This window comes from Sciurus carolinensis, chromosome 7 (genome assembly GCF_902686445.1).
Source record: "Sciurus carolinensis chromosome 7, mSciCar1.2, whole genome shotgun sequence".
Taxonomy (NCBI): Eukaryota; Metazoa; Chordata; class Mammalia; order Rodentia; family Sciuridae; genus Sciurus; species Sciurus carolinensis.
The window spans coordinates 122,946,608-122,967,108 of record NC_062219.1 but is presented as its reverse complement, the minus strand read 5'-3'; the positions used below and the strand labels follow the sequence as shown (position 1 = coordinate 122,967,108).

Below are 20,501 nucleotides of genomic sequence, written 5' to 3'. Positions count from 1 at the left end.
CCAACACTAGGGATTAAACTCAGGAGTACTTTACCACTAAACTACATCCCCAGCATTTTTTTTTTTTTTTTTTTTTTTTTTTGAGATAGGTAGCCTCACTAAATTGCTGAGGCTGGCTTCCAACTTGCAATCCTCCTACCTCAACCTGCAGGTTGCTGGGATTACAGGTGTGCACCACTGCACCCAGCCTTCATTGTCTTTCCCCTGCTCACCCATGCATATCTCACTAGCTATCTAGCAGTACATGCCTGTAATCCCAGCTACTCTAGAGGCTAAGGCAGGAGAATCACAAGTTCAAGTCCCACCTGATCTGGTCTCAAATTTTTAAAAATTTAAATAGGGCTGGGAAGCTAGCTCAGTGACAGCGTTTGCCTAGCATGCGCACCTCCCTGGGTTCAGACCCATAGGGGAGGGTATTTTGGTCCCAGCATTGCACTTAGACTCACAAAGTTCCTAAATTTTACTTTCCCAGATAAAACATCAGACTAAGTGTTGTTTAAATTTATCTTTATTCCATAACCTTGAGTTTGTCTATGTGACCCTAGGACATAGCTTCAATATAGCATTTCCCCGTTCTCCTTGAGGAATATATTCCAACACCCTCACTTGGTGCCTAAAACCTGGCACAGTGTTGAATCCCATCTATGGTATATGTTTTCCTATGTATCCACACAACTATAATAAAGTCTAATTAATAAATCAAGCATGATCAGTGGTTAACAATATAGAATAATGACATACTTCAAAAAAGGCTATGTGATTAGTGATCTCTCAAAATCTCATTGTACTGTACTCACCCTTCTTGTGTGATAACAATGCCTATACGGTGAGATCAAGTGACTTGAATAATGTAGGAAGAGTATGTATCATTAGGTAATATGCATTGCCACCCTATGATAGTTGACCCAATAACCAAATAACTGAGTAATCTATACAACGTAGATACACTGGACAGAGGAAAGATTTATGTCCCAGCAGGAGGGACCAAGTTGGCAATGAGTTTCAATACACTACTCAGAAAGGTACCCAACCAAAAACTTGTTTCTTTTCCATTTCTGGACCTCCTTAACTGAGAGTAACTGAAACTTCAGAAAGCAAGTCACAGAAAGGAGGGGACGAATGCAAAGAGAAGAACGCAAAAATAAAACTTGGTACAATATATTTCAATCAGAGCTGTACAAATTTTAATCACCTCAAGTTGCAAGTGTTCAATGAAGTTAAAATGCCCCTCATCGTTGTTTAAGCATTGCCTCTTTTATGAATTATTCGCATTAAGTGGTATGCTGGAAAACTTGGTAGTGTTCTCTTTTAACCTGAATTAACATAAGGAAGCAATTGGTTTACAGGTATCTCACAGAATGTATTACATAGCAAGTGTAAAGTGTACCCATATCTAATTTCTATAGATATGTAGATTAAAAAAAAATAAAAACACATCCTTAAGTCAGAGAATTCTACTGCTTTAGAATTCTTCACCTGTTTTATTTTCTCACCTTCAGCTTCTCCAGTACTTCTCTCTCTCATTCCTCTGACACCTGTCTTCCCTTGGGCTCTACCACACCCTTTCCCAACTGTGGTACCAGCACTATTCCCTTACTTGCCACCATGATCAACCTTCCTGCTGAGTCAGGTTCTCATTTCTTCATTTAAAATGCTCCCATGACTCCATCTAATAGGTCTAAAGAAATCTCCAGAATATAAGACCCATCAGTACAGGAACTTTTAGGGCTGTTATAGTCAATATATTCCCAGCAATAAAACCATACCTGGTTCTAGAGGGCTAGTACATGAACAGTGAGTAACTACAGGGATGGAGAGTTTAAAAAGCAGATCCTAACAAGATGAAACTCAAGCCATTGTAACAAATATTTTTCTTTTAAACATCAAGGTCTATCTTGGAACACTTCAGACACAAAGTTAATGATAGGTTACATGTCTTAGAACAAACATCTCAACCTGTTAAAATAGCCAATGTGAAACTAGAAAAAGCATTACTAGCTCTGCTTTAGTGTCTAAAGTATCACAGTATCACCAAGTATGTTACACTGAAACAGCTTGCTGGGTGGGAGGAACTTTCCAGGGCTTGTTTTCTAAAGAAAAGTGTTTAGAGAACAAAACTTAAACCTCCCTCTGTGTGTTACAAAAAGTAACTCACAGTAAGGCTTGTGCATGGAAATATGTAGTACCCAAGTCAGCATTCTGCTTTAAAGAGTAATAAATGCAAATGAGTTAAGGAAAAAAAAAACCTGGTACATGAACACTACATTAATTTTTTTAATAAATGAAATGTGATTATATTCAAATGAAATTGCATCACACTAGTCACAAAAAAAAATTTTTTTAAAGGGAAGATTTTATTTCATGCACCTAGTGTACACAATTCCTAAATTTATTCCAGTAGAGAAAACACTTAACTGTTGCACTATTGATCCTGACAGTTTTTGATTATTGCATAAGAAGTTACCAAAAACTTGATAGCCTAAACCATTACCCTATTTATTTCCTTACACTTCCTTAATCAGAAATCCAAGTGTCATGGATTCTCTGTTCAGGATTTCATTAAGTTGTGGTCTCATTTCAAGTTCAGTATCCTCCAAGCTCACACGGTGCTTGTGTGAATCCCATTTCCTGCAGGTTTCCCTGGCTGTCAGGGTAGAGAGGGGGAGAGCTGCTGGCAATTCACAGGGGCCCCAACATTCTTTGCCACATGCCCCTTGATTTTCAAAGCCCACATTAGAGAAGATCCTTCACACCAAATCCTTCTAACTTGGTGGACTTCTTCTCTCAGGAAGAGCTTGGTCCTTTTTAAGGGATTGCCTGGTCAGGACAGTCCAACTGAGGGTAACCCCCCATGATAAGGTCAACTGATTTGAGACTGTAATTTCATCTGCAAAAATCCCAAGAGCAGATATCTTAGTATTTGATTGACTGAGGGAAGGTTGATAATCAGGGTGGTGTTAGGGTCCATCACAAAATGAGACTAACACAGCCAGATTCTTCCTTCTTTGTGTAACTGGGTTACAGCTGGATCAAGAAAGTTAAATAAATCAATTTTTGAGGACAGTAATAAATTATATCCCACTTAGTTATGAAAAATCTTAAATCTTAAAATCAACTGACATGTTAAATCTTATTTAGAGCAAATAGAAAAGCACAGTGATTTAATCTTTCCTTAGAATCTACATTACTTATCTACTGCTACATAACAAACTACCCAAAACTTGGCAGCTGGAAACATGGAACATTCATTATCTCCCTCAGAATGTGATGGTCAGGAATCCAGGAGTGGTTCCTTGAGTGCTTCTGGCTCAGGGTCTCTCACAAGGTCGCAGTCCAATCATCAGCCAAAGCTGCATCCTTGGAGGACCTGACTGGCACTGGGGCTCCCAAGGAGCATGGCTCCCTCATATGGCTGTTGGAGAGGGCTCAGGTACTTGCTAGCTGGTTCCAAGAGGCCTCCATTCCTAGTCACCTGGACCTTTTCACAGGCTGCTCATGACTCAACAGCTGGCATCCCCAGAGCTAGCGATCCAAGAGACAGAAAGAACCAAAATGAAAACTGCAATATATTTTAATCTTATACACAGAGTCATAACCCATTATTACATCAACCTTACTCCATCAGGCAGATGTGAGCTGGCAGGTCCAGGCCATACTCTAGAGGAGGGAATAAGCTGCCCTTCTGCAAAGGAGGATCATCCAAGTATTTGCATGTAAGTTAACACCAAAATTAAAGGCAAATATTGTGCACATGCATGTTATTACAGCTACTGGGGAGGCTGAGACAGGAGGATCACAAGTTCAAGGCCAGCTTGGGCAACTTAGCAAGACCCTGCCTCAAAACAAAATTTTAAAAGGCTGCAGGGTGCAACTCAGTGGTAGAGTGGTACCATGCAGGAGGCCCTGAATTCAACCCCTAGTGACACACACACACAAAACACAAAATATCGTTTCAGGACTCTGTAAATCAAATGCTGTAATCTAATTTTTTAAGAGTTTCAATTTTTCTTTTCAGAAAATCGTAATTAAAAGTTTGAGACAGAGAAAGGAGATACAACACTGTCTCTGGGTCTTTCTTGCAAACACCTTTAATAATAAACTTCTCTCCTATTAGTTGCAACAAAGTTGAAAACATACAGTAACTAGATCAGTTTCAAGACTTCAATGCCTAACAATACTGCCTTTAAAATAATAATTATTATTTTCCTATGATGCCTCATATTTACTTTAAGTATGCCAAAAATACAACAAAAACAAACCCCTGGAAACAAAAAGAATAGAGTAGGGATTCAGGATACAAGGTTAATAAATAAAATTCAATTGCTTTCCTATATACCAGTTAGGAATGAGTGAAAATTGAAAAGCAAAACACAATACCATTTACATTAGCACTCCCTAAAAATACTTAAGAGCTTCTTCTTCCTTCTTTGTTTTCCGCTCCCGCACTATGTGTCTATGTTCTCTCCTGGAGATCAAACCTAAGGGTCTGAGGCATTAGGCAAGTGCTCATCAATGAGCTACACTTCAACTTAATACTTAGGTACAAATCCAACAAAATATGTATAAAAGCAAAACTACAAAACTCTAATGAAAGCAATCAACTAAACAAATGCAGTGATATTCCATGTTCATGAATAAAACTAATATTGTCATTGTCATCTCTTTCCAACTGTTCATTCCCAATCAAAATCTCCGTGACTAATTTTGTAGAAATTGACAAAACTGACTTTGAAGTTTATATGGAGAGGAGGAAGAGTTAGCTAACAAAATGTAGAAGAAAAACAAAGTCAAAGGGCTGCCACTAAATAATAATCTTCAATAATCACAACTACGTAGTAATTAGTACCACATTGGTAGCCATTACTAAAAACAGTATGGAATTGCCTCAAAAAAAATTAAAAACAGAATGACTGTATGATTCAACAATCCCACTAGCAAGCATATATCCAAAGGTATGAAATCACTGTCAAAAACATCTGTATTACCATGTTCATTACAGCCTTATTTACAATAGCCAAGATATAAAAGTCAACTTAAGTGTCTATCAGCAGATGAATGAAAAAAGAAAATGGGGCTTACAAGCATAATGAAATACTATTCGGCCTTTTAAAAAAAAATGAAATCCTGTCATTTGTGACAAGGATGAACCTGGAGGTGAATGAAATAAGCCCAGCACAGATGATTTCACCTATAATGGTGTGTAAAAAAAAAAATCAAATTCACATAAAGAGCAAGCAAACTGGTGGTTACTATAGGCTAAGAGGTGGGAAGATTAGGAAGATGCTAGTCAAAGAACAAAATTTCAGTTACACAGGAAGAAATGAGTTCAAAATATTCTTTATCTCATGGTGACTAAACAATATATTGCATATCTGAAAATTGCTAAGTGTTCTCCTTACAAAAGAAAATGGCATATATGTATGATATATGCTAAGTAGCTTGAGTTAGCCATTCTACAATGGATACATTTATTAAAATATCATATACATAAATACAAAATTTTTGCTAACTGAAGTAATTATTAAAAATACACTGTGATATCACCAAAAGAATAAATGGATGAGTGGGGCAGAATGGAGAGACCATAAATAGACCCACCTAAATACAAAGGAGCAAAGACAATACAATGGAGAAAACAGTCTTTTCAACAAATGGTGCTGGAACTGGACATCACATGCAAGAAGTGAAATAAGAAAGGTTCTCTTGAGGTTGCTATGACCATCAACTGTGACAGGAACAAAAAAGTACCCAGTTGGGTGTTTGACACTTATTTTTACATAAATGCAATGAGTGCACTTCCATATCCCTAAGTCCCCATCGCCATAAAAGTTTCACATGAAGACGTGTCAGTCACCCCATCACTCTGATCTTGTCAATCCTCAGAAGGGTGTGATATTGAAGGGGTCAAGACAGTGGCCTCAGGTGGCTATACGGCCTCTTGACCTTATGGATGTTTGTCATAATCCTGTTTGTCCCTGACTAAAGGCGAGCCCCTCCTTCAGAGACCAGGCCAGAATTTTCATGATTATGATTCTATAAACACTCAGGAATAACAAAACTTAAATATATACACTAACATAAAACTAGACAATCTGATTTATACATATTTATCTTCATCACTTCATTTCCACGATTCACAGCTCATTTAACAAATCTCAACCAACCCAAAGTCCAGCACTTTCTTTAGTTCACACAGATGAACAATGCCAAAATTCAGACTATTTTATCTGTGGTGTAGGATTATCTACTATAAATTATTGCGGGCTAGTTCACTTCTGAGTTCATAACCTAAAGCAGAAACTCAAATGGTTAAAATGTCTGCTTTTCAGGAATAATTGTTACTAGTGTATCATTTAGATTACTCTGCAGAAATCACATATATGCATATTTTTTTTTTCACCTGAACAGCTGCTAATCTTGCTTTTAATTGACAAACATGGTTAGGGTAGCTTCAATGTTGGTGATAGGTTTCACATGTACTGGTTTCACATGTTATGACAGTAGTTTGAGCCTATTTCCCAATTATTAGGACTTTAAGCCATGTGCAATACATTACAGATTCAAAGGTGAGACCCTTGTCTCTAAGAGACATGAGAAAACCATTCTCCCTTTTACAGTTTTACCTCTTTTTTACACTGATATGGAAACAAGTCAGCTGACAAGCTGAAGTCTTCAGCCTCATCTAAATGCACTTCAATCCAAGCTTGAGGAAGCAATATCCTCCCCAATTATCTCCCTGCCTGGCTCCTGAACCCCTCTGCCATCTTCCCTGTCAACCCAGTGTTTCCAAATGTAGTGAGTTGGTTAGCAACTGTCTACTCTCTAGCAATCCTGCCTTCTGAGAACTTTCCTTTTCTCAGATGATCTAAACATCCATCCCTTGACCACTATTGCCTATAGGACTGTGTCGGGGGCCTCTAGCCACAAAGGACGTTTTAGAATATGCTGCAGGACACCTAGCATCTGTACACAGGCTCACACTATGTGGACAGGGCTTTTGTACAGGTGCCAAAGGAGACTTCACTGGCTCAATAAACCAGCCTAATCTACTAAAGGTAACCCCTCAACACATAAAGCAAAACAGGACAAGAAAAAAGATCATTCTGGGCCAACAAAATGAAACAAAGGGTAAAGGAGAACTTGGTAATTGGGCCAGGTCAGTATAACTTTTCAAGTAAGGTGAATCTCCAGACTCTTCCACCAATCAGCTGTGAAGCTTTAAGCACTAGCCCAAAGTTGGCCCCAAGAAATACTTGCCCAATAAGCGCTGAATGAACAATCCTAGTTAGTTTCCTCATCTAAAACCCAGTGATATGATTCCTGTTAAGAGTTGAGAGGGAGAAATTAGATGACAGTCTAGGAAAAACAAACACAAGACATGGTAGGCTGGGCACCACCATTCTAAATCAAATTGTCTAAACTGGTAGGAACATGTTCATACCAGGACTCATGTTCCTAGACTCTGTCTGGCCAGGCTGGGAAGGTGGGGGCAAAGGGGGGCAGGCAGAGGCAGGTCCCTGGGCGGGACAGGCACTCAAGTGAGGCCAAGGCCTGGAGGCAGTCAGTTCCTGGTGGCTGTTGGGCAGCTCAGACAGCTCCCTGCCTCACTCACTATGATCTTCCCTCTGGCCTGGATTACCCGATGCTATTGTCTTCGCCTCTCATTGCCCTCCTGGGCCCTGGCACCCCAGGGATCCCGAGGGTGCTGTTCCCAGAATCCCAAAACAAGTATGGAAGAACAAACCAGCTCCTCAGGTGGTGGAAAGACACGGTCACCTATCAGGGTAAGTGGCACCATGGAGGGTGGAATGTCAAGATTTGTACTGGGGTTAAGGGATAGAAGAAAATGCCCAGTTTATGGTGTACCCCTCAAACCCTGCAGTTCCTTGCCTAATTCTCTCAACTCCTTCTCACCCCCACACTAGTCTAGACCTGAGGGTTCCCTCTCTTCACAGCTGTACAGTCTACAAAGTCCTTGAACAGGAATTTCCCCTTTGTCTAAAGTTAATTATTTCCTAGCAGAGGGGAGGGACAGTCCTCTCATCCATAAACCTGTTTAAGGCAACTCCTAAGCCAGTGATGTCTACCTATCCCCCTTCCCCCCCATCATATGTCTAAGATATGAAGCTACCCTGGCTTCACAGATGACCTTAAACTAATAGGGTATTAAAAAAAAAAAAAAAAAAAAAAGGACAGAATTCTGAATTCCAGCCAGACTCTGTAATTGAGCCTCCCAGTGCTTCAGCCCCAAGCACTGGCTGATGCTGCTTCCCCCAATTCCTGCTCCATCCAGGGACCCTGGCCCCACCACAAAGCTGAGCTGACCCAAGCTGAAGAGTTGCTGGAGCAGCAGCTGGAGCTGTACCAGGCCCTGCTGGAAGGGCAGGAGGGAGCTTGGGAAGCCCAGGCCCTAGTACTCAAGATCCAGAAGCTGAAAGAACAGATGAGGAGACATCGAGAGAGCCTGAGAGGAGATGCCTAAGCTTCCCACAAGTGCCTGCTTAACCCTCTAACACCAGAAATACTGCCCATCACCCCCAAGGGATCATTCCAGAAACATTCCAGCCCACGAAAAAATGAAGACTGCTCTGAGGGTCTAAAAATTGGAAGGTAGTTGAGGAGCCATGCCCTGCACATGCTTACCCTCACTCTGACCCACTCCACAGCAGGGAACACAACACTGAGAAATTACCTTGGATCAAGCCCTATATAATTTTATCATAAACAATAAAGGATGGAGCACTTACAGATACCACAGACACATTTGTGTTTCATTTTTAGTTTTGTTAAAAAAATTCTGATAAATCAGGAATGGGGTTTAGGAGTGGTGGTGATGCAAAAGAAGGAAGCCTTGGGGTATGGGTGGGGGCTGTCAGGGGCAGGTGGCAGTAGTGTCTCCTTCACCCCCACACCTGGTGTCCTCTCCTGAAGAGATAAGACCGTCACATTCCAGAAAGGGTGAATCTTCTACCGCGTCTGTTCAACTGAAGAGAAAACATGGCAGTTAAAATAAGGCACACAAAGGGGAAACCAACAGAAGCACACAGGTGCATACATGCAGATGTTTGTGTACTGGGTGAATTCAGAAAACAGATTCAGGAGTAGAGAAAGAAAAATCTTTTGATGAAAGAAAACAAAGAGACCCCACAAAATGGTCAACAAAACATCCCAAATCAGCATCAAAGACCAGGGGTTGAGCAGTGGTCAAGTGGCCAGAAATAATCAAGAAATACAATAAAGAACAAGGACAATCAAAAGAGCTGGGAAAGTCAGTGTCCTGAGCACCATACTCACTGTAAGAGGAGATGTCTATCTCATCAGGCAGCTCACTGATGTTGACCTCAAAGCGATCCTGCACATCATTAAGAATCTTGGCGTCATTCTCATCTGACACAAATGTGATGGCCAAGCCCTTGGTGCCAAAGCGGCCTGCTCTGGCCACCTGCAAGAAGACAAAAGGTAAAACTGGAAGACCCTAAACATGGAATTCCAATGCCTCAAGAATAAGAATATGTAAGATCAAAAAAGGATGAGCACGGTTGTGCACACCTGTAATCCCAGTGACTCAGGAAGCTGAGGCAGGAGGATAGCCAAATTAGGGGCCAGCCTCAGCAACTTAGTTAAGACCCTGTCTCAAAATGAAAAATAAAAAGGGCTGGATGTGGCTCAATGGTGAAGTATTCCTGCAGTCAATCCCTGGTACCACTTTCCCCCTACCCACAAAAAACACCCTAAAAAAGAGATACAGAAAATAAGAAAATAGGAGAGTGGGTATCCTGCATTGTGGTACTTACCCGGTGCAGGTAGGTGTCAGAATCCTCAGGCATGTCATAGTTAAAGGCAATATTCACCCGCTCAATGTCCATGCCTCGGCCAAACAGGTTGGTGGCCACAAGAATTCGTCGTTGAAAATCTTTAAACTGCTGATACCGAGAAAGCCTTTGTGAGAAAGGAAATTAGGAAAATGTTGAGGTCCCCTTCTCTGGATGATTAATTTTTTTCCCCAAGGTGACAAAACTGTTCCCCAGTTGCAACTCACCTCTCCTCCTGAGGCATCCCACGGTGGATGGCAATGGCTGGGAAATTCTGTTCCACTAGGAGCTGGGCCAGGGCGATGCACCGCTGCACAGACTTCACAAAGATCACCACCTTCATGGGAGGAGTGGTGTATGGGGTAGGGAGTTCATAGTATTTAAGAGAGAAGTTATACACGTGAGAAAATTTTTAGGAATCTTACTCTTCTAAAGGAATTCCTCTCAGTCCCTTTTATTCCCTGTCACAAACTTCCTTTTCTGCTGTAAATACAACTTAGCTTTTCTCTCTCAGTTCTGACTTCTGGGTAGGCTGACCTCTGAGGTGGTGTGGAGAACAATAATTCAAATTGGCAGACATGTTATGAAACAGGGATGTGGCCAGCTCATGGAAACATGCTAAAAATTACAATAAAGATCTAGAAAGACCATGACTGATATTCCTACTCACCAAAACACTAAGGGGTTTACCCTAATTCTAGATAGTAGTCTCTAGAGCAGAGATACCAATTTTACCAGTTTTACCACCAAGTAAACTGATGGGATGCTTCTCCTCAGTAAGGAATACAAGAAATAAACCAAAAAAAAAAACACTAAATGCCTAAAATTGCTCAATATTTTTACAAACTTCCCAAAACCCTTGAAGAACTTTACTTTTAGGGTTTATTTTACTTGAGATCTTTATTATCTATCCATAACAATTACAGAACAGAAAAACAGCTCCCACCTTGCTCATGCTCAGTCCCTCCAAAACATTTATATTCCCATTTAAGAGAATTTCTCCGCCATTCTCTCCTAATTATGTGGCTCCCTCAACGTGCCTCAGCCACAGGTTTCTATTATAATTTGTTATGTCTCCAATGCTCATCACCCTACTGAACCTTAAACAACTGACCTGGTTGAACTCAAGGACATCCAAAAGGTCAAAGAGTTTCCGGTTCTTCTCGTTGTCCTTCAGTTTCACGTAGTACTGCTGCAACCCGTGCAGCGTCAACTTCGTCTCATCATCCACGAAGATCTCCATTGGCTGAGGGGGAGGAAGGGGGTAGGGAACGGGAGGAGGGCAGAGTGGGGGGGTTAAACCTGGGGGGGTGGAGGAAGTTGATCTCCAATACACCCCATGGGGGGATGGGGAGAAGAGAAAAGATTGAAAACCCCACCCCACCACCAAAAATACCCATTTTACTGTGGTCTTTTTCACACTAGATCTAATTTCCTTCCTATCCGTTGTTTTAAGATAGCCCAATTGAAAACTATCAGGGGAAAAAGGAATTTTGCAAATTAATGGAGCAGTGAAACCACCCAATGGCAAGATGCCATTACCTCAAATGGAGGTGGTGAAAGAAAGAAAATAGGTGACATTCAAAGAGATATGATTCAAACACCTTGGAAATGATAGGGAACAGTGACTCAAGGTCAGAGTAATTCCATCAGAGTTGGTTTTGAGAACATCGGGGAGAAAACAAGGAATGCTCCATTTCTACTGTCTCTCAACTAGGAGAATCTTACATTAGAAAGTGGCCGTCTTTAAGACCAGAATGCTGCAATATGTCTAGTCAAAAGTCCATTTAAGAAGCAAAAATTAGATGAGTAACAACTTGCCCTCAGATAACAATGGAATAGTTTTAGATGAGACTGGTCTCTAATAGTCAAACCGTCTATAGGTTTACATGCAAAGTACCAGTAAGGGGTGCTAAAAAAAAACAAACAGCAGCAGATAGGCACTCATCTTTAAAACTGGAAAAAAAAAAGTTTTTTTTTTTTAAATAAAACACACACACACACACACAACCCTTGAAGGGGAGGAAAGCAGCATAAAAAAGACAGAACCTGACAAGACAACTCCATAGCTGGACTTTCCTAACACTCTCCCTACTATCTTGAGGGACCTAATTAACAATACAGACCCAGGGTATAAGTTAGGCAAGGATGTGTGTGTGTACATGGGGGGAAAAAAACTAATTCAGAAGCCTAATCCCAGAAGGCAGGCTAGCAAAGCAGGCTTTCCAAAGAGAAATTCCAAGGCCGCCTTCAAATCTGATTCTAACCCAAAGTGCAACTAATAAGAAAGTTATCCCAAGGGAAGGAGCACGGCAGGGAGGGGAGGAACACACTCCACTGCTCAAACAATGGGCTCCCCCCAGCCCCAACCCTAACACCCACCTGATTACATCAAGTGGAGAGCTCCACTTTACCTTTCCCATATCCCTCTCCTAGTATTGAAAAATAATTTTTTAAAAGAAAAAAAAAATCCACCACCCATTCAGGAGACCCCACCCCCAACACATATGGGGGAGAATGGGGCACAGCACGTGTTAGGTTCAGGAAAAAAACCGGGAACGGAAAAAGAGGCTGGTTTGGTCCTCAGCTTCCTGGTCAGGTTTCCCCGCGGCCTCCGCTGCCGCCATCCACAGCTCGGTGCCGTCCGCATTCCCTCGACGTGCCACGGTGCTTCTCTGCTGCCGGCTCACATCGACCGAGGTTCCGATGGGTGCGAGGAGGTATGGGTGGGAAGGAGTAGGGGTTCGGGGATTGAGGTGCCAAAGGCCCCCACCCCTGGAGGTGGGGAGGGGGCAGATTCATTTGTGTTGTTTGCTCTTCTTCTGGACATGCCCTGCCATCTGTCTGTCCCTCTCTTACTCTCCTACCACCGGGAGTTATGAGTTTTGATGAGCAGAAACTCCAGCTGTATGCTTGATGCCACCTTGAGGGTGCGTGGCTGTAGGGGGTATGTAGGAGATGATGGATGGGTGGGGGGTAGGGCAGAAAATCCTGCCCTCCCCCAAAAGGGAGAAGAGGTTCAAAAATGCTGGGATTAAAAAAATGTCGAACTCTACCCGCTCTCACGTTAACCCGACCAAGTCTTCCGGAGTTTCCCTAGCACCCGCGCAGACCCTAACACTAGCTGTCTCTGCCTCTGTGTGTCTCTTCAAGGAGTCATTGCTCCCAGACGGGCACAAGCCCCCTTCTTGGCACTTGAAGGACAAGGGAGTCTGGAGGAAGAGGGCGAGGAAGGGGAGGAGGCAGCGGGCGGGGAGTGGAGGGAGAGAAGGTAGAAGGGTATTTACATCTTGCATGAACTTGCGGCAGACTGGACGGATCTCTTTGCCCAAGGTAGCACTGAACATCATGACCTGCTTCTCATGGGGGGTCATGCGAAAAATTTCCTGGACATCCCGACGCATGTCTACAAGAGAGATTAAAGAAAATAGATATCTGTGATAATGATCAGAGATAGGCTTCCTAGTGAGGTGACTACTGGAAATGGATAAGGAGTCATTTCAGGGGAAAATGACCTCAGGTCTCTCTACTTTCTTCAACAACTCTAAAATCAAGTAGTAATAACAATGGGAAGCACAATGAATATGGAATAAAGACAAGGGATCAGGTTCCAGCTGCTCTAAGCAAAAAATATGATGAAACCCTAATATTCAAAACTATAGAACAGAGATGAAGCCCACTGCAAAGGCTCACAAGGACAAGGTCTTTTAAAAATGCTTTATAGACCCTTGTCCCAATTCCTCTCTCCCCAAGCTCTAAGCTCCAGCATCTACAAGTACTGAGCACATATTACATTCCAAATGTCAGTCTATTCCATGCCTCCTCTGAATCACACTTTCCTACACTGTCAAGCAAATATGACATCTCTACGTACAACCTACCTTGTAGCTCATCATCGTGAATAGCCAAAGATCATTTTGAATGACCTGTTTGGGACTATATCCATTCCCATTCACCAAAATTCAGGTCTTACAGAAAAATTTTCCTTTATTAACCCCACTTAGCACACTAGAATAACACACCACACAAACTCCCACAAACACTCACCACATTAATCCTAGAACTTAAGTCTAGAAACCTATTCAGCTATAAATTCTGATCACATATGCTGTGCTGGGGATGCCAGAGGGTAGACTGTCTCCTCCTTCAGTTTAACATCTCTCCCATGACACTCAGTATAGGAATCTATAAAGAAAAGGGTGGTGGTGGTGACTTTTATCTAAGATTATCACAGTCCCCCACTCTCAAAGAACATCTATCGTAGAAAAAATATCAAAGGGCTAAGGGTATAGCTCAGAGGTAAGAGCATGTGCTTAGCATGCATGAGACCTTAAATTTAATCCCAGCACAAAAAAATAAAACAAAATAACAAAGATAGTTCAGGGAACTCAGAGCCATCAGTCATGGGTGATAGATTAAGAGTCGTCCTTGCACCAAAGTGCTCCTGTATCAAATAAACATCATTTGGCTCCAAAAGGCAACTCCTCAGACCACTACCCCCATCCCAGCACTGCCACTCACCGAGCTGGTCAAGCATCTTATCACATTCATCCAAGATAAAGTGTTTAATATGTTTGAGGTTGAGGCTCTTATTTCTAGCCAGGGCTAGGATGCGGCCAGGAGTCCCCACGACGATATGCGGGCAATTCTTCTTCAGCACCTCTTCATCCTTCTTGATAGACAGACCACCAAAAAACACTGCAACCTGCCAAGTCAGGAAAAAAATAGTCTCACAAAGAAGGAAAGAGTTCAACCTCCCCAGAGTTCCCATTCTTTCAGTTAAATCTAAACTAATCATTAGGACATTTCAGAACTAAAACAAACTTTAGAGTTCACCCAATCTAAAATTCTTAGCCCTCAAAGATTGAGGCTAAGAAACAAAAGTGACTCGCCCAAAATTACATGGCTAATGGAGGCAGTCAGAGCTGGCAGTTTTTCTCCCTTAATCCATTATGTCCCATCATCCTATATATAAGACACCAACAAAAACTTAAATCAAACAATTTTATAGGTTTCCTATCTACAGGGAAAGTGGGGCACAAGGGATTAATCATATATCTTCATGTGACTGTAAGGTCAGACTTCATGTTAAGAATAAGGACCAAAAAAAAAAAAAAGAATAAGGACAGTAAGAAATCACCAGTGTCAAGTTCCACAAAAAACACATGGAACACCAAGCTTTCCTAACTGGATTAGCACACAAACCCTACACAATTACTTATTTGGGCTGAATATATTCCTCCATGTTTAAACTTTAAACCATTAGGCAAATTACACCAGAAACTGCTTTCTAGTTTCAAGGGGGAAAAGAACAAAAAATCAAAATGAAAAAGCCATGGATCAGGGATATAGCTCTGAGATAAAGTGCCTGCCTAGCACTGGGGAGGGATCAAACTGTCATAACCCTAATTATTTTTTTCCCTGTGTAAATCTAAAATCACTAATGCTAGGCCAACCAGGTTTGTGGCAAAATCAGAGGTACAGTATTGCTCATAAAGGATTCTTGCCAAAAATATTTGGCAAGATTCTTCTTCAATTCAATCAGTTGACTTTTCAAGTATAAATTTTGTTTTTTTATAAGAAATACTGGGAGGACACGAGCAGTTAAACACGGTACAGGAATAACCAGGCAAATCCATAATGGGACAATCTGTACAACTGACCAAGCTTCTTCAAGTCACTGACCATTGGGGGAGGAGGGGTTGCTAAGGATCAAACTCAGGACTTCCATGCATGCTAGGCAAGCACTCTACCATTGAGCCACATCCTCAGCCCTCACTGTAACAATTTTGAGCAGGAGTAAGAGTTAAATAATGATAATTCTTTTTATTCCCCCTTGTGACACAGGGTTGTGCCTAATTGTCCAAGCTGACCTCAAACTCCCAAGCTCAAGTGATAGTTTCCTGGCTCAAGTGATAGTTTCCTGTTTCACCCTCCAAATAGCTGGGACTACAAGAATGCAACACTGGGCCATCTCATATTTGATTTTGACACCAAGTATTTTAAGGGTGATGATGAGATGGGCCTACAGAGGCGGCCCTCACTACAGAACTCACCAATGAATAACTGTAACAACAGTAAATAATTGTAAACAGTTTTTCTGGTTTGCAACTTTCAGACTCCACTTAACAGATTAGACTGCTTGGTAAAAGGACAGAAAATAAACCTGTTCATTCTGGCAATCTAGGAGGAGAGGTATTCCTAACAACATAAATACATACTACACTATATACAAACAGCCTTCAGGTCGTAATTAACATAGTTTTCAAAATACCCAGAGGAAAAGTAGTATTAAACAAGACAAATGTTTCATGAAAAGAAGTCCAAAAGGCCTACAAGTTGACAAATTAAGAAAATAGTGCCTAAACTTCATTACATAGAACCATTAGAATTTTTTTTAAATAGTTAAGTGATTACCTTCTGTGAGATAGGATTATAGATAGAAGAGCACAAATTTTCTAAGACCTAAATTACTTAAGCATTTTTACCATACACCAGTGGTACTAATACCACTACTTCAATTTTCAAGAAATTATTTTCAGTTTTAGGTTATGACTCAAACATTCCTTGTTTCTTTAAAATGTAAAGTAATTAAAAAAATGTATAACAATTTGAACAAAAGTGGTTTTTACCCCAACCCAGAAAAGAGTTATCTACATCAGTATCTCTCAATCTCCCATCACATAGGGATCAATTTAGAACATTACTTTCTACACAGTTGGTCTGGGAGAGAACCCATATACTCTATTTCCATCAAGTTCCCAAAGGACACTGAAGCTGATATGGGAACCACACCATGAATGTTAAGGATATATAATATAAAACAAATCAATTCTGTTATAGCCCCCAGCATCTTTCGATTTTCTGCCATTTTAAATAATTCTCAAAATTCACACTACATGCTATAGCTTTCTCTTACTTTTAGAGCTTTCTCTTGTCACACACCCCAAAATTCTCAAAACTTATAAACCAAAGTACACTGAAATGATTCAGTCAGTGCAAAGAAGTATGAAAAACAGTCCATGGTAAACATCACCCATAGTCCGCCCAATCACGAGTTGTCATGCTACAGTGTACTTACCCTGTAGTACTCGAAAGCAGACTAAAGCCTCTTCAAAATTAAAATACAACGAGCATACCAGAAAATATAATGTGAATCCAAGAGTCCCATATTTTACTAATATCTCTAATATACCCTAAGTCTGTAGAAACTTACTATCAGTCATGTGTTTGCTGAGGTTCTTGTATCGGTGTTTAACATTCGTGGGACACAGAGACTGTTGATCTATAATTTTCAGGTGCCTCAAATTCCCCAAACCCTTGTTCTCCCAAGTTTCTTTACCCTGGCTTACCTTGACATTGGGCATGTATTTAGAAAAGCGCTCATATTCCTTGCTGATCTGAAAAGCCAACTCCCTAGTGTGACACATCACCAGTACAGACACCTTGGGAGAGAAAGGGATAAAAAAAAAATTGAGTACGTTATCTCTTGGTTATCTCCCAGGCAAAGTGTCATAAAAGCACATGTGACGTATCATAAATGACTTCAAATTCTAAGATTTAAATCATTAAGCTCATGTTTACTACAGAACACTCCCCGTAGTTTTCAAGGATGATAAGAGGTCATCTGAATGAGAAGTACTCTTGAATCTGAAACTGGGCCAGAAATATTTCCCACATATTCCTAACCAAAATGCTTTTCCCAACACTCTCCCTAAGTATACCTGCCCAGTAACTGGCTCCAGCTGTTGCAGTGTGGCCAACACAAACACTGCTGTCTTTCCCATGCCTGACTTGGCCTGGCACAGGACATCCATTCCCAGAATGGCCTGAGGGATGCACTCATGCTGGACTAGAAGAAAAAAAGAAAGAAAAAATTAGAATGCAACTTCCAGGGAACTCCACAACCATCCAAACATATTTCTTCCCATTCAAATCCCAAAGTATTTACCTGATTCTCACCAACTTTTTAGACCCTTTCTACCTCTCTCTGCTTCCTCAATCACATTATATCCCAAAATGATATCCTCCTAGTTCCTTCCAGTTCTCACCTCCCCCAGGTCTAGGCTCTGTCAGTGGTGCTAACAAACCTCTTGAAACTACCAACAGCTCACTTTCAGTGTTTCTGGCTCTCTTTATTTTTCTTAAACTGTAACAATCCATGATACGTGAATGCCTGCCACAGACCATTTCTCCCACTTAAGTTACCATACTCTCGGTGTCACAACCCTATAATCTTAAACCAAATGAAGGACTTGGTACCTGACCCAGACCAGTCATAAAGGTTTCCAGAGACCATAGTTGGCCTGACCCAAAAGTGGAAACCTAAAGGTTCAACCAGACCCTTTATGGAAATTTAAAATTAATACACAAAGGTTAAAAACTAAGCAAACAAGAAAAGCCAGACACAAAAGCAAAAGGCAAGCCTCTAAATTGTTTTTGGATCACTAGCACTGTCATGCTATCATAAAAGAAAAGCCTACACAGACTCTTCTACTCTTAAATCTTTTATGGTACTTCCTTATTTCCTGGTCTAGCCCAAACATAAATCATTACCACCTGAGGAAACATAAACACATTCTTTTCTTGTATCTCTAAAGAGCCTAATGAGTAATCCTTTTCTTTATATCCCTAAAGAGCCTAATGAGTACTCTATGCCCAACAAAAATTTTACCTTCTGATGGATGCTCAAAGCCACAGTCAACAATAGCCCGGAGCAACTCTGGCTTGAGCAGGAAGTCACGAAAGCCAGAGCTATGGATGGAAACATAGGAGCCCTTGACATCCTTCTTGGCAGGAGCCTCAGCCCCATCTCCCCCAGCAGCGGTTTCCACCTCATCATCTTCATAGTCCAAGAGCTCATTGTCCACATCATTCTCTGCCATAATTGGGCCGGCAGGGGGAGAAGGGGAGGGGTCTCTCGATGAGTTCTCCCAGAACAGGTGAAAACAAGGGGGAAGGAAGAAAGGGGCTTGACAAATGGCAAAAGATACTAGTTTCTGATAGAAGAGCTGGGGCGGGGGGGGGGAGAAAAAGACGAAAAACTTATCAGTCACAAGCAGACTTTCACCACCTCTTTCCCATTGCCATACTTTCTACTTTCCCTGAACTGTGAACCCTTTATCTGTTAATGAAAGTTAACAGACATAAAACATGAAAATAAAAAACAAATATAATGGAAAAAGTGGTCTCAGGAAATACTGTTCCCAAAAAGACAGGTCACAGTAGCAGAGCAGTAGTTAGTTTGACAGGGTAAGATTAATCTATAAATTTGTAATTGTAAATAACAGTGAAGAAAAAAATAAAACATGAAAAAGTGACTATGACTAAATGAGTTTCCATATAATCTCATGGTGCCCATTCCTAACACAGCAGCCATCAGTCAAGGGTGATAGATTAAGGTCAGCACTGCGCAAAGCGCTCACTTTTCCAAATGAAAACATCATGTGGCTGCCAATCCCCTCCTACACCTTTCCAGCATCTCGCGCCTAAGTACCCTTCTTCCGTTGCTTAATAAACCTGTATAATTAACAGAAGCGGGTGTAAGAGAAATGACTCAGAACAAAAACCAAAAACGGGCTGGGGTGTAGCTCAAGGGTAGAGCAAGACTCTGGGTTCAGACCCCAGCACCTCAATAAAAAAATATACATATATGTGCGTGTGTGTGTGTATATATATGTGTGTATGTGTGTATATACATATAAACAAAAAGATCAAAAAGATATTAATAATAAAAAGCTAAACAATTTAGAAATATCCCCGCTCCAGCTTTAACATAATGTTTACTAAATGGTCTCACATCACTCTTGCTGTTACCTCCGCAAGTCAGTCACATTTCTGGGAAACACAATGACACTACTAGTAAACATTTGGAAAGTGCTCCAAATAAAGGTGGGTAAATCGAGGTGAGAAACGTCCATCTGGGCCCATAAGCGGGCTCCTCCTCCTCGTCCCACAGGGGGCCCAAAGACCCAGAAGGAAGGTGAGAAGAGCCCCGCCCTCCACAAGTGCCCAGGACCAGGGTACGCCTAGCGCCGCCTCTCGACGTTGCTAGGGTTTCGGGGAAGCGAGGGACCCACTGGAAGAGCCGGGAGCAAAAGGGACACAATGGCGCCTGGGACACCATCTTGGACTGTGCCCCCCTTGTTTCCCTGCCTCCCCCTAGGAGCTCTTCGATCTCGAAAAGGATAAAAACAATGGAAATAACTACCCAACCAGGCCCCAGTGACCAGATCATCGCCTGTGGAAAGGGTATCAAGAACTCAGGTAATAGGATGATCGGGGAGGAGCACAGATGGAGGCGGATGGTAGTGAAGGCCAAAGCTTACCCGAGCAGGGCGAGCGCGTATGGCGGCAGCAACAGCGACGAAGGAGGGAATCTGCCTTCACTTCCGGTTCCAGGCTTCTCTCAACCCTAGCCTCCCGCCTTCTCGGCTGCCAGAGCGCAGGCGCATGGTGCCGGAAGAAGGACCTTTGGCTGTTCTTTACCTCTGCGCGCGCTGGGGTTGCCTTTGGAAAATGCCTGTCAGAAAAAAATGTTAAAGCCCCTCTAACTCTTCCGCTATTGCCAAAAACAAGAACAAAGGAAACTAACGTCTCTTCCTGCTGTCATTTGTCCTACTCCTCTTCTCGCCCCTCATCTCTTCGTTTAAGTTTTTGTCAAGCAGGTCTTCTCTCTGGGCATACCTC

At 41.7% G+C, this 20,501-nt stretch overlaps 2 protein-coding genes and 2 non-coding genes across 4 annotated transcripts; 1 reads left to right on the top strand and 3 right to left on the bottom strand.

The window, feature by feature from the left end:
- Positions 1-7,524: 7,524 nt before the first annotated feature.
- On the top strand, positions 7,525-8,940 carry Mccd1 (mitochondrial coiled-coil domain 1). Its single transcript, XM_047557299.1, has 2 exons — positions 7,525-7,784; positions 8,294-8,940. Exons 1-2 carry the CDS (start codon positions 7,614-7,616, stop codon positions 8,480-8,482), a joined length of 360 nt encoding a protein of 119 aa, XP_047413255.1. The 5' UTR covers positions 7,525-7,613; the 3' UTR covers positions 8,483-8,940.
- Positions 8,694-20,306, bottom strand: Ddx39b (DExD-box helicase 39B). The gene is made up of 11 exons (XM_047557297.1): positions 20,141-20,306; positions 18,487-18,823; positions 17,537-17,664; positions 17,165-17,257; positions 14,334-14,517; positions 13,100-13,218; positions 10,927-11,058; positions 10,040-10,149; positions 9,795-9,939; positions 9,295-9,442; positions 8,694-8,984 (listed from the first exon to the last, which is right to left on the bottom strand). The coding sequence occupies exons 2-11, from the start codon at positions 18,695-18,697 to the stop codon at positions 8,968-8,970; spliced, it is 1,287 nt and encodes a 428-aa protein (XP_047413253.1). The 5' UTR covers positions 18,698-18,823; positions 20,141-20,306; the 3' UTR covers positions 8,694-8,967.
- Positions 14,205-14,281, bottom strand: LOC124989824 (small nucleolar RNA SNORD83). Its single transcript, XR_007109642.1, has one exon. It is a non-coding gene; the product is annotated as a small nucleolar RNA SNORD83 (small nucleolar RNA).
- On the bottom strand, positions 19,186-19,263 carry LOC124989822 (small nucleolar RNA SNORD83). The gene has a single exon (XR_007109640.1). It is a non-coding gene; the product is annotated as a small nucleolar RNA SNORD83 (small nucleolar RNA).
- Positions 20,307-20,501: the final 195 nt, after the last annotated feature.